At 43.9% G+C, this 14,647-nt stretch overlaps 1 protein-coding gene across 1 annotated transcript in view; it reads right to left on the reverse strand.

Annotated features, from left to right (window-relative positions):
* Positions 1-5,172: 5,172 nt before the first annotated feature.
* Positions 5,173-14,647, reverse strand: part of TAPT1 (transmembrane anterior posterior transformation 1) — a 57,731-nt gene continuing 48,256 nt past the window's right edge. Inside the window, exons 12-14 of the mRNA XM_047718951.1 lie at positions 13,191-13,267; positions 9,288-9,448; positions 5,173-7,310 (exon numbers count right to left, since the gene is read on the reverse strand). Of these exons, the coding sequence (XP_047574907.1) occupies positions 7,093-7,310; positions 9,288-9,448; positions 13,191-13,267 (456 nt within the window). The 3' untranslated portion in view covers positions 5,173-7,092. The remainder of the gene's footprint in view (positions 7,311-9,287; positions 9,449-13,190; positions 13,268-14,647) is intronic.

Genomic DNA, 14,647 nt, shown 5'->3' on the forward strand with positions numbered 1-14,647 from the left:
GCATCGCCAGGGGAGGTTTAGAGGTTCCTGCAGACGTGCTGCTGCTTTGCCCTTCCCAGGGGGAAGACCAAGAGAGGTCAGTCTGAGGGGCTCCTGGCCCAGCCCTGGGATGACGCTAGGCCTGCCCGAGCCCAGGGTACTCCATTCAAAACAGCCCCCTCTCCAGTCTCCCTGATTCCATGCTGGCCATGCTGCAACCCAAATCAGAAAAAAAGCAATACCCTAACTCCTCATCTGTTCCTTGGACCAGTACTACCCTAACTCCTGTCCCTGGGCTTGGATGACCTGGACCCCAGCCTCGTGTCCTCCAACTCTGCCGAAGTCCCTCCTGTTGACGGAGTTCAGCCTGCTCACTCTTGTGGCAGCAGCTTTGAACTTGCTGCTCTCTGCCTAAAGTAGGTTCCTTCTAGCTCTGACTGCAGCTGACACAGAGGGACCTTCTTGTGTGGGCCACCAGATTTCAAGACGGCATCCTGCCCCTTGCTCATTACCTTGTTTTCTTTATGGTCCCCGTTCCTTTCTGCAAATCCTCAGCCGTCCTCGTGTTTATTGTCTGGTTTCTTCACTGGAATATTGGAATGGAAGCTTCCAAAGGAGGGACCCAGTGTGCCCTGTCCACTGTGTGGCCAGCTCCTCGGACAGGGGGGGTCCTCCATCAAGTGAGTCTGCCACGAAGAGTTTGGAGCTCAGGGGCACCATTTAGTGGACTGTGTGTCCTCTCTTCCTCAGCTTTGGTGATCAAATTTTGGAGTCTCCTGTGATATGTTAGTCCAGTGCTTTGTGATTTTTGCATGACTCATCTGGAAGATTCTAGTGCCGGGGGGTGGGGGCTGAACTTTGAGGGTGTAGTCGGCAGAAGAATGCCAAGCAAGGTTTGAGGAAGATCTAGAAGCCCCTGCTTCTAACCCTGCTCAGTCTTATCAGGCCGCTTGGCCTTGAGTGAGTGACAGCAGTAAAATACACATTTTCAATAAATTGGAGGTATCTGCTTAAGACCAAAATTCTGTTTTAGTCTCTTCAGTCTTTACCTTGGAAAGTGCAGATAGGGTTGTTCTGGGCCCCCTAATTCTGAGATCTAGATCTTAGAAAGTGATGGCTCTAGGATTGGGTTTTCAAGCTTTAACAAGCTTGTGAATCACCAGCAGAGCTGTAAAAACAGATTGTCGGGCCCCAGTCCCAGAGTTTCTGTTCAGCAGGCCTAGGGGGCAGAGAATAGTCTGCATTTCTAACATGTCTGCAGGTGATGGGATGCTGCTGGTCGGACCACACTTTGAGGACCACTTATCTAGGCTGTGAGGCCTCAGGTGATGGGGGTCAACAATTAAGATTTGCACAGTGCTATATCATTTACAACTTGAGAGTCAGATGCACTCTTGAGGGGGAGGGGCAGAGGGAGAGAGAATCTCAAGCAGGCTCCACACCTGATGAGGGGCTCGATCTCATCACCTTGAGATCATGACCTGAGCTGAGATCAAGAGTTGGATGCTTGACCGACTGAGCCACCCTGACCCCGTGTCAGACACACTCTTACTCGTCCCAACAATCCCAGGAAGTGGGTATCATCAAGCCTGATCTACAGATAAGCAGGTTTGCAGTGCACAAGTCCCTGCTTCCAACCCCACACAGCCCGCTGGCCCTCCCCCAGCTTCCCAGAGGGGCAAACATCTTAAGACACCCAACATCCGAAAGGTCACCAAACCCTACATCTGGTATGTCCTGTTCCTATAGCGGGAATGGCCATGGTCGCAGGGTCTCCTGGTCTGTTTCTATCTCCTCCCAAAAGTAGCAATGACCTCAGGCTACTCAATTAGGGAAGGGGTTTAACTTTCTGTTCTGATATGGGCTACCTGTGCAACCTCGGACAAGTTACCTAACCCTTTATAGTTTATAAGTAGCCTTTTCCCTTTTTTTTCCCATTTATCCTCTCATTTGATAGCTCCAATGATCCAACTGAAGAGTGCATGTAAGTTCTCCCCATTGCCTACAGGATCAAGCCCAAGATTCTTGGTAAGGCATTCAAAACTCTCCAGATCTAGCCCCTGCCTCCTTCTCCACTGTCCCCCACCTTAGATTGAAGATCCTGCTCGTATTCTCAGCATGATGGCTGGCACTCGACAGATTCTCAGGCATGTGAGGCCATGCTGTGCTTTCCTCCTTCATCCCTGCCTGGCTCGGCCTTCCTTTACCTCTTACCCCATCGCATTTTTACTCTTTTTCAAGCAGTCCAAGGGCACGTTCTCCATAATGGTTCCCATGTTTAATCATCCAATAAATATTTACTGGTCACCTGCACATGCTAGGAACCATATAAGACAGATGCTGGGAAGCAGTCTGAGTTAGGTGTTCTGCAACCAGTACCCATGTTTACGGCAGCACGTAGTTCACGGGACTAGAATTGCCAAGCCAGTTCAACTATCAGTCTGCCCACTGGACCTTAGAGCAGAGCAGAGCTTATTTACATCTGTGCTTTCCACAGTGACTGTGGAATTAATATGTGTTAAATCAAGCCCTACAAGATATTTATGCATTTTTCTTGTATTTCACTCTATCTGGTTAACCTTGATATTATAGCGATTTCCCAAGTGTTTGCATTCTTATGCAGACATATCTAAAATGAAATAGAATATGCTTACTAAAAATAATTACAGGCAATTCACCCTTCAGGAGCATGTACATTCTACAATTCCTGATCCAGTCTTTTTTTAAAAATTTTATTTATTTATTTATTATTTATTTTTATTTTTTAAAAGATTTTTATTTATTTATTTGACAGACAGAGATCACAAGTAGGCAGACAGGCAGGCAGAGAGAGAGAGGAGGAAGCAGGCTCCCCGTAGAGCAGAGAGCCCGATGTGGGGCTCGATCCCAGGACCCTGGGATCATGACCTGAGCCGAAGGCAGAGGCCTTAACCCACTGAGCCACCCAGGCGCCCCCTGATCCAGTCTTTTTTAAAAGATACCCCCTGTACCCCAAGACTCCCCTCCCCCCACTGCTCTTATCTTCCTCACCTGCCAAAAAGAAAATTGCAAGTTGAGAGCAAAACACACTGTGCAGATACTTACCCTTCTTTTTCATTAAGTATCAAACAACTTCCAATACACCTTTACTGTACCAGGCAGGCTTAAACGGCCCTTTAACTAAGCTGCCAGTATGTGTTATCTTTTCTTATTGAAATTTTGAACAAGCAAACACTGTTGAACATGAGCTGTTTCCTGTAAGCCAACTTTGCAGATCACTAAAACCCTCTTGAAATGCCAATTTCCTTAACAACTTCCTCCTCAATTGTAGACAGGTCTCAAGCAGATTCAATGCGACCCAAACCATCCTCAACGTCTCAGGCACTCACGAACGCCACATATCACACTGAACCTAACACAGGAATATTTCGAGCAATCTCTTAACACAGAACCATTTGCCTCAAACTGGTCCCAGATGACCGTATTTTTGCTGCTCTTTTAATATATTCACTCCTTTGCTTCACTTCTCTGTGCTGTTACACTAGATCCATCGTTCACTCTTCCTGTACAATCTTCCGAGTGATGAGGAGCAAGGCGTTATCTGACCAGTAGAGTGTATGAACCAATGGGAGTTTGCCATTTATGAGCGAATTTCAAGGTTCAATTCAAGATGGCCAAGGGTGCTGGGAGTCTGACCTCTGAATGAGTGGGACACAGCCATCTTTAGCTTTCCCCTACAGAGTACGAATGAGAATCCAGAGTGTTTTCAGGAGAATGTGTTTTAGAGGTCAAGCACCTCACTCCATTTGTGTGAAGATCTTTAAATAGACCCTTCCAGATTCCTTAGTGTATTAATTTAGACTATGATACAGACCTTCTGGATTCAGTAATTTAGAAACAAAGGCGTTTATTCCTCCCTCATGTAGAGTCAAAGCTGAGTGCTCCTAGTGGACAGGGTACTCTGTCCCACAAAGGCATTCAGGGACCCAGGATTCATTCCACTGCAGCTCTGCCATCCTATGGACACAGAGCATGGTTGGGGCAAAGCCACACCTTCTCTGGGTTCCAGTTGGTGGGAAGGGGAGAGAAGGTGGAAGGGTGTCCATGATGGCATAGAGCCCTTTGACTTCTATCCCTTGGTGGGAATGTCTCTAGGCCCACGAGCAACAGCAAGGACTCAGGGATGTAATCCCCAACTGCTCCACTGAAACTCTGTCTATGGAACAGAACAGATTCTGATGGACGGTTGGCAGTCTTTAGTTCAAAAAAAAAAAAATATATATATATATATATATGTATATACATATATATATATATAATTTCTATCTTACAGAAGTACTGTGAAACTGCTACATAATATTTTATTTTACAAAAATACAATAGGAAAAAAATCAGACTTCTATAAAATGTTAAAGAACCATACTTATTTTAGATCTGACATAAACCTAAAAGGTCTTCTGGTCATTAGGCAATGTATCTCCAGGAGATGTTGTCTTACTGACTTGTTTACTACTGGTCTTCCCCAGAAGAGCTGGAGCTGGGTTTACTGCTAATCCCAGCATCTTAGAAAAGCCTCCTGACACATATAAGGTGATTCATAAATCCCTGTTGGAAGAATAGATAAATGAAAAATATCGAAATGCAGTGATTTTAAATGACTTTGCGAACTAATACTCTCCTCTGCTGAGTTAGCAGCAGTGGCAGAAATGTTTTGGGGATCTAATTACAACACATTTCTTCCATGTATACATATTATAATGAGTACACAGTTTCAACAGTGGCCAAAGTACACAAGTACAAAGTACTAAAAAATCTGGACAAGATCCTGAATGATACTTGAGGTTTATGCTCCTGTTCCAAAGGAAAAGCTAATTAGAATCTGACCAATGTTGTGCTTAAAAATTTTTTTTTAAAAAGCAAAGTTCTGTCTTGAACTCGACTCTCAGATGTGAAAAACACATTGTGTGACACTCAAAACACTTGTCAAATCCAAGTGCCTCCATTGGCTGAGAGACAGGAAATGGTCTTTGATCAAGTACCAGCCTTTCCCTCACCAGGACAAAAATCCAACATTTTGCCACCATTAAGACCGAGAGAAGAATTCAAATTAGACAGACTTGTCAGTTGTAAATTAGAAGTAAATTCTTATTACAGAGTGGGAAATTTACGTAAGCAAATATAACAGTAAACATTATTAAAATAAATTCAGTGACCTTTTTAAAAAAGATTACAAAATTGAATTTATTGAGTTTCACACAAGATGCACTTATAAAATTAGTACTGAATGCCATTTTAACAGAAGAAATGAACATCATTCCAAACTCCCAACAGATTCTGCAAAGGAAATGAAATCTTCCGAAAATGACAGCACAATAGTAACAGGATAAATTCAAGCTGAATTGACAGATATACCCAAATCATATTCTTGCTCTGATCAGGGCTACATTTGGCAAAGTTTCTCCTAAACTAGTCCATTCATGTGGACACTGTTCCTTTTGGTGGTGAAGAGGAGATGGATACAAGAATTCTAAAATGGGACTCTGTTGAAACATACACAAAACACGAGTCTTTTCATTTTTAACTCAAAATACTTCCTGGTTTCACAAAAGCATTTCGGTACGATATCCTCTTTTACCCTACGTGAACATTAATCTTCCTATTTCGTTAGTTAATGCAAAACATTAAGATTCACTTCTGTATTTATACAGAAGCCAAAGAAGCCAAAACATTAAAGCGTGCATTGTATTTCACCCAGGAAAGAGATGGATCCCCTAAAATTTACCTTCTGCATATCATATGCCTGAAGTGTCAGCACAAGAGCTGAACTTCAGCATGAAAACATCAAAGGAAATGACAGTGAACAGCAACATCCGCACATTTTGAAATGAGACGCTATAACATTTTTATGAAAATGCAGAAAGGCTTCTCAAGATAAAACTGTGGTGGGAAATGACTTGGCCCATGATGTGGGCCACAAACTAGTAATTAAGCAAAACAGAAATCTTGATCTCAAACAAAACCAAAAAGCACCTTTTGGTTGCTGTTCCCAGCGTCCAAACACACACCCCTCATCCCCTGCAACCCCAACGCCGCGCTCGCAGCCCAAACACGCAGCCCCCAACACAGGCACCGCCACGGACGCTCCACTCAGCAGGACTCCCGTGTTTTTAAGTCCAAGCAAGACGCTGCCCAAACCATTTAGAGTATTCACTTTAAAAAAAACTCTGTTAAAGTTGACACCTTTGGATTTTGTACACTGACAGTTCTTCAGCCCATTCAACACCAAATCCTTTTAACCGTAACAATTTATGAAGCAATTAGTTTTAAAGTGAAACCAGTTAACTATACATTAAAGTTAACACTGCTCTGCTTTTTCAGTATAAAAAAGTGCCTTTTTGTAAGGGTATTTCTATTTTATCCATTGCAATGGAACAATACACAGCTCACATTTTGCTTCAAAAAGTAAACTGAAAAATTATGAAACATTTTCTCCGTGATGCAACCTTCAGTAATGAATATTTTTTAAATAAACTGGCTTAGGGTTTTTTCCTATAAAATGCTATTATTCATCATGAATTATTTTAGGTAGCCTTTTATTCTGATTAATTCAGATACATCTTCAAGGATTATTCTGGTGGTAAGAACATTTATCTTAAGTTTAATTACTTTTTTTTAATGCTTTGGCAGATGAAATACAGTTTGAAAACTGTTTGTGAAAATAGTACGGGACTGGAAAGGTAATGTCATGGGAAAAGCTTCACAGTTTTCCAGGTATATCCTTGTACTGAAGAAGCCTTGAGGCAAAATTCGATGTTCTGGAAGCGAGGACTGACGAAGCAGAGTGATTCTGACGTTTCGCCCGTGAGGCCCGGGGGTGACTGCTCCCTGCCGAGTAGGAGGGGCTCCTCCAACCAGTCAGGTTTCCAGAGTCCAGTCTGGAGGCCGCTGCTTTTCTGCGGCTTGAGCGACAGCCAAACCCCATTACTGGAAGAAAGATATTAAGATTCGCTTTCCATTAATAATTTAAGTTTTTAAATAAATATTTAAGTGCCATTTTTTTGCATCTGTCCGTCCTGGGAGCAGAGCATCTCCTGTCCCGGGACTCTGCATCTTGGGCACAAGAGGCCGCAGAGTTCAGTCGATTCGGTTTCCACAGATTGTGAACCTGTCTACCTCTAACAAATCTTTCTTTGAGGATCTGTGCTTTAATTCAGAGCTTTCCTGTGTTATGTCCTTCTCATCGCCATCTGGAGTGGTCAGAAACTGATCAGAACTGCTTGCCACAAGTAACGGGATGACATTTTCCTTTGGATGAACAGGCTGGCTTGTGACTGAAGCGGACAGGTTTTCTTCTGTGGAAAAACAGATCCAACTAATTAGAAAAGGATTTTCCCCCCAACTTATAATATACACAAACTTACCAAGAGAGTAGTGATAGAAAGAACTGTCCATCATCCATACTTTTAGGTAAAGCAAGTGATCACCAAATAGCCTGGGGCATGTAGAGCAGTCATAGTTTATAATGAAACTCTGAGGCTCCGCCATTTGTTTGATTAAACTTTTACAGAAAGGCTATTACGTGGATCCTATCACACAACTAACACCACTACCTGATTTTGGGAAGATGAGAACTCCCATACAACAAACTCCCTCCTGCATGACCAAGTCCTAATATGATTGTTGCCCGAAAAGTCAGCACTGGCCGCTACAATCAGGACGTCAAGGGGAGACAGACCCTAGGACATCCAACCTCTTCTGTGTAGACACCTTAGCAGCTCTGAGCATTCTACCTACGGGAAGTCCAAAGCAGAGTTCCTTTCACCTGGACCCACTTCTTCTACCCCTTGAGATTTGTTCAGGCATCACCACCTCCAGGAAGGGAGCCTCTCCTGGCCCGTCCATGCCTGTCAACAACCGGCTCCCCTCTCTGCATTATCCACTTTTGCCACCTCCCTGGTCAGTCTGTGAGGCCCTGCAGGCATGATTTCTTATCTCTGTATCTCCAGCATTGTGTATATTACCTGGCACCCAGAGGCTCCACGTACTTAAAAAGAAGCCATTTAAATGAAAAGTCACAAGAACAGATATGGAACAGACAAGGAACTGCCATTAAATGACAAAAACTAAATCAGTGTTCCACTTCTTCCTCCCAATCTTCCAGGCCAGCAACCCTACAATCACCCCTCACTCTGTCTCTCCCATTGTGAAACCTCATCAGCAAATCCAGATCTACCTGGAATCTGGCCAGCTCTCCCTACTCACACCACTAAGCCCCATTCTGAGCCAGGCAACCTCCCAGCTGGCCTCTGTCTCTGGGCTCACTCTCCTTGAGTTTCCTTTCCATAAAGCTGGAGAGTGATCCTTTTAAAACGTCAGCTGGAGGGCACCTGGGTGGCTCAGTGGGTTAAAGCCTCTGCCTTCGGCTCAGGTCATGGTCCCAGTGTCCTGGGATCGAGCCCCACATCGGGCTCTGTGCTCTGCAGGGAGCCTGCTTCCACCTCTCTCTCTATCTGTCTGCCTTTCTGCCTACTTGTGATCTCTGTCTGTGAAATAAATAAATAAAATCCTTGAAAAAAAACCAAAAAAACAAAAAAAAAAACCGTCAGCTGGATCAAGTTACTCCTTCTGCAACACCTTCCTGAATGGTGTCTGGACTGTGGTCTGATCTCCAAAGCACTCTACACGGACACTGAGACCCTTGTCTGAAATGCACTTCCCACCCGTGAAACAGATCCTTCCCACACAGTAAAAGCCACAGTCTGCATGGCAGTAAGGGGGCCTCTCTGACTCCTTCTCCAGTCCCTCTCCCATGGGGTGGGTCCACACCAGCCACCTGGCCTTTGTGGTCCCTCGGCATGCCCAGCACATGCTGGTTTCCACCCTGGGCCTTGGCACATGCTGCTGGTGGTCTTCCTGGGAAGGTGCCCTTTCCTTAGCTGGGGGAGCTCCAGACTCCCAGTCACATTCCCTTTCCAGACCTGGCTTTAGTTTTTTCTACAGCATGACTGCCCCCTCACTTCCTCCCTGTCTCCCCAACAAGTCAGAATCAGTGCTGCCTTTCTTTCCGGCTGCTGTATCCCCTGGGCCTGCCGTGTAGCAGGCGCTCAAGGATCAACTCCTAGACAAGGAATAAATGTAAAAACTCAGAGCACTGCATTAGATGTATCTGTGATGAGATCTAAAATATAAACATTAAAAACAACTCAGCAAAGTGAAATCAATTCTTGAAAGCATTGTGAAACTGACCAAATGGTGATTTACTAAGAAAATTCAGATCATTAACTCTTTGGAAAATGATTCATACAAGTGATGGAAGGAACCAGATGTACCTTGAGCGGGTTTACATTTGTTCTGTGATTTATTAGGTGGTTTGCCTGGTGCGCTGGCTGGAGGGGGATTAAACAACTTTTCTTCCATCTTGGCCTCCTTCACATACTGGCATGATTTCCCCAAAAGCACGATGCTGTTAAGTACTTTCAGGGATATCAACCTAAAACCAGAAAAAAACAAACCACAGTTGGAATTCATCTCAATCACCGTGAACGCCATCTCCTACCACTGCTAACGAGAGGGCACGGGGCCAGGTGAGGAGTGGGGGCCTGGAAGCCAGAGGCCAAAGTCTGGGATGGGCCAGTTTCTAGTGAGGCTTCTTTACATCAAGGGAAAATGCCTGATCAATTCCTCTGTTCTCATTACAACAAGAAATTGTACCACTCAGAAGTTTTACCTGGTACCAAATTATTTAACATTTATTCTTTCACTGCAGAACAAATGTATTTTGTAAATGTAGATGAATAAAAAATAACTTCTAATCCCAGAGTCAAGCGTTACTCACTGTGACATTTGATATACTATGTTTTGATCATTTTTATGATGAGTTTATACTAATCTGTACTTTTTCCACTATTTAGGAATGGGGTCTATTTTACAAGGTAGTAGGGGCTGGAGTTTGGGGCCAGGGCAGATTCTGGATGCCCAAGTGTTGGAGCTCAAATCCTGACTCACTGCTTAGACCCTGTGTGGACCTGGGTGCATTTCTTAGCCACAAATCCAGAGATGATTCCAGTCAGTGCTCAGAATAGTACCTGGAATACAGCAATGTCAACCAATTTTGCTATTTTATTAAATGTTGTTGTTGTTTTACATAACAGTATATTATTATGAATATTTTCCCTACCAGTTAATGTTCCTCAGGGACATTATTTTAATATAATATTTCACTGTTTGAGTTATCATATAACAAAGCCCACTAATGCCCTAAATTTCTGCATATTTGGGTTATTTCCAGTATTTTGTTTCTATTTAAAAGTTTCTAATTAGGAAAACTTAGGTTAAATCTGTATTTCCTTAAGATAACTGTGTAGATAGCTATGACAGAAGTGGAATTTCTGGGGCCAAAATGTATATGACATTTTAAGATATCTGATACAAATCTGGCAAAAAAATTCTGAAAAAATATCCTTCAATCCTTCATGTTGGTATCTTCTCATGTATGGGGGACCTTAAATGATACCCCAGACCCCACTAACAGTGTTACTGTGAATGAAGAGGCGGCTGCTGTCTCTATGGCTGAGGTGAGATCCTGGCAATGACAGGAAACTGAGAATCAGTGGGGGTGAGGCTAAGGAGGCGCCTGGCAGGGAGGTCAAAGAAAGAAGCAAACGGGTTCCTTCATTGCCCCTAGATTCTCCCCTCCAGGAGCTAAGAAAGCAAATATCCAGGGAGGACCTCACATGGATCCACGACCCTAAGGATTTTCACATGCAAAACACTCCCCAATTTACCCTCAGACCCAACTATGCTCGGAACTCCTTACTTATACCTTCCTTGCTTTCCTCATTCTGCCTTGGGGATATCTAACAAGATTTCAAACTTACTAAAGCCAAGCCTGAACTCTTGATTCCAACCCAACCTTCCAAAACACGAAAGAAAACTCCACAAAACCACACCTGCCTGTATTTCTCATAGGCTGCCCTATAGCAGAATGGCAATTCCGTTACCCTCATTCCCTGGGCCCCAAACCCTGCAATCATACTTGATTCCTTTGGTTCCCTTACACCTCACATCCCATCATTCACCCACAAGTCCTGTCTGGCTCTACTTTCAACATATGCACCAGCTGACAAAGTGTTAGCACTCCAACTGCTACCACTGGAGTGGCTGCCATAGTCCCCTGTCCCCAGGAGACCCGTAACCGCTTCCTGACTTGGCCTGAGGTCTGCTTCTTCTCTTGCCGCACTCCAGGCCATTCTCCACACAGCCGCCAGAGTGGTCCTGGACGGAAGCCAGCTGGACCTAGCCCTCTTCTGCTTGGAAGCCTCCAGGGTTTCCTCCTTCCCTCAGCCAGAACCTGAGCCCTTCTGAGGGCTGCCGAGTCCCTTCTGTAACGTTTGGTCTGGACCACTGTGCTCTGGACACCGGGTTCCCTGCTGCTGCTCCTGTCCGGCCTGTCCTATGTCACCTCCTGCTGAACCTGCTATCCTCCCCGGTGTATGCATGGCTTGCTCTCTCTCCATCTGGTCTCCACTGAACACCAGCTCACCAGAGGGGCTGGAAGGCAGGTATTTCAGCTGTTCTCGATCTCCTTACACGACCCTATTTTTCTCCTGATAATTACTACAAACTGTCACCTTACAGATTTGCTTTTCTAGTTGTTGCCTACTTTTCCACTAGAATTTCAGTGCCACAAAGCCATGGCCTTGGTCTTGCCCCGGGACCAGTGCCTGGTGCCTAGCAAGTGCTCACTGAGGCATGCTGGCCACAGGAGGAGGGCAGAGGCCGCTGGCCTTCCTCCTGCAGGTCAGCCATGGCAAGTCTGCGGGGAAAGAAATGGAACCCGGGGCAGTGGGGAGACAGTCCAGCACTGTGTGCCAGAAGGCCCAACTGAAATCTGACTTGTCCACACTCAAGAGAGAGTCCTGGGATGGTGAGGTCAGAGAATAAAGGAGGCTTCAGGGAAAAGGCAGTCTGGGAAAGATTTTGAAGGAGGGGAGGATAATTTGGGCACTACCTTGATATAAAGTAATAAGGAGAAATGAGTGGAGTAGAAAGGTCGGTGAGCAGCTGGGCCTCCATGGACTATCAAGGGGAACAGTGATGAGGTGTGGGGAGAGGGGATGTGAATTTTCAGTCTTTCAGATTAAAGCATGTCCACTTTGGTGAATTACACACACACAACTGTAACTAAACAAAAGTTTTTCAATATTGCATACACATGCTTTACTTCCTAGTTTAGGTCAAAAGAAAAACACAACAATATTTTGCTAAATAAAGATGAGAGCAATTACAGCAACAGCCCTTGATGAGCAACGCACAAAGCCAAGAACTTTGGAGCGCTATGTGAGCATCTGCACCAGAGAAGCAGGATCTCACGGTATTAAATGTCAAACTGAGAGAGGTGTGTGGTTCCTTGAGCTTTAGAATCTGTGAGTCAGTCCCTGTAGTATGAAGAAGGGGCAGGCTCTAGGAGAAATCAAGGCCCTGGACTCCCTGCCTCAACACAATTCCCCAAGTGCTCAGTGTCAAACCACAGCCACCAATCAAGGGACTGATGATGTGGGTTGGGAGATAATGCAGGGACAGAGGTCTGATGGCAAGGGGGGCAACCTGACTCCTAGAACCTGGGCAAAACCTCGTTGGGGAGAGCCCCATGGATTCACTGAGTTAAAGATGTTTTTAAACATAGGAAAATGTCTGATTGTAATGACAGATTTTATTGTGAAAGGAAATAGGAGTGCAACTGAAATCCTAAGCAGAAAGAGCTTTAACTGATTTTGCTGAAGATTAAAATAAAATCTAAAGTGCTATTAATACTAATACCAAACAGCAGCATATTTCACTGACTCTCACCAAGTCACGAACAAATCTGGAGGTACATGTTGTTAAGGGAGCCCTGGGTCAGTGAGAATAGGTGGAGGGTGATTTGGTTGCAATTAACTTCCATTATATCTTGCATATATACTTTATTGTACAACCAAAAACATATTCAAGAATAGTTAATCTGGGGCGCCTGGGTGGCTCAGTGGGTTAAGCCGCTGCCTTCGGCTCAGGTCATGATCTCAGGGTCCTGGGATCGAGTCCCGCATCGGGCTCTCTGCTCAGCAGGGAGCCTGCTTCCCTCTCTCTCTCTCTCTCTCTCTCTCTGCCTGCCTCTCTGTCTACTTGTGATCTCTCTCTGTCAAATAAATAAATAAAATCTTTAAAAAAAAAAAAAAAAGAATAGTTAATCTTACCCCAAATAGAAGAGTATGACACAGGCATAAGACAGGATTCCTTGCACCTTAATTGAGCTTGTTACAACTCTGATGAGCTAGCCAGAAACAAATCAAAACAAACAAAAAACACACAAACAAAACATATAACCACAGAATTATTAGTTAATATTTAAATAAAGACTTCTCCATGCTGATTTCAACATTTTAGTTATACTCCTGTGGGCTTTGTTTAAATCCAAGCAAGTAGTCCTAGGTTTTTCAATTTGTATGAACATCTGGCTGCTTATGAAAACTTCTGAGGTAGACTTGTTCAGGCAAATTTAGGATTCCTGCGGTGAATGTCACGTTCAGCTGCTTGCTGACTCTCTGAAGTCAAGCACTATATCTAGGTTCATTAATGAGACATTTAGTTGTACCCCACAGAGATGCAAATCAGCTGATTTTTTTAAAATGAAAAATCACTCTGGAAAATACAAATAAATCCATCTTGCTGCGTGTGTGCCCATCAGAGCTAAAACCACATAGTGAGCACTTCCTTTATTCTTGCTCTGTCTTTCCTTAACTCTTTTTAGGAACCCACAGTGACTTATGGGAAAGAGAGAGAAAAGGGAGCCTTAGGAGCTTTGTACTGTTAAAAAAAAATGAGTAATATTACAGCATTGTCCCTGGAAGTGTGCTGAATAAATCTTGTGGGTCTGTCACTGGAAAATATTTATACATTACAGGTTCGGCTCAATAATGTGTCTGCATCTCAGGGTCTAGGGGGGCTACCACATGGAAATGGAAAGTCTGGGAAAATAATGGGCCTTATCCAGCAATGTTGCTATTATCAAGTGGAACTCCACTAGAATGTCTTAAATAAATACCATAAGACACATTTTAAACCATATTTTACAAATGCTTTTAGTAAAAGAACAACTGGGTAGAGATCAAGGAAACTGCCACATGTTCACTACAGGTCCACTACAAGAAGACTGATATGGAAGTCCTTGTCTCTGTCACAGGCTCTAATGCAGAGATAACCTGCTGTACAAGTATTTGGGACAGAAGTTAATGTGGCTCTAGGATTTTACTGATTAATAAGAAAGACAAGCCAACTGCTGCATTCAAGGCTTAAATGATTTCATTTTTATCTAATATGTTATTAAGTAATTTTATGGTACATATGTCCAAAGCTTAATTTCCATGAGACATTAATATATCATTTCTTTTACTTTTCCTGGATATGATTTCATTTAAGGGAGAAACACTGCCACTTGTGAGCCTTAAAGAGGCCTCGGAGTATTCCTCAAGGCTCCTAGATGGCTGCCAAAGCTACGGGGTCACTTTGGAGCTCTATGAGTAAAGTGCTACAGGAGCAGACCTGCTGGATCACTGCCTAACTGCACGATCCCCTCTGAAAATGCGGGAGGTTCTCCAAAAGCATTTCACTAATCAATTATTAGCTAAACTTAAATCTTGTGGTACATCAATCA

This window comes from Lutra lutra, chromosome 2 (assembly GCF_902655055.1).
Source record: "Lutra lutra chromosome 2, mLutLut1.2, whole genome shotgun sequence".
NCBI classification, from domain to species: Eukaryota; Metazoa; Chordata; class Mammalia; order Carnivora; family Mustelidae; genus Lutra; species Lutra lutra.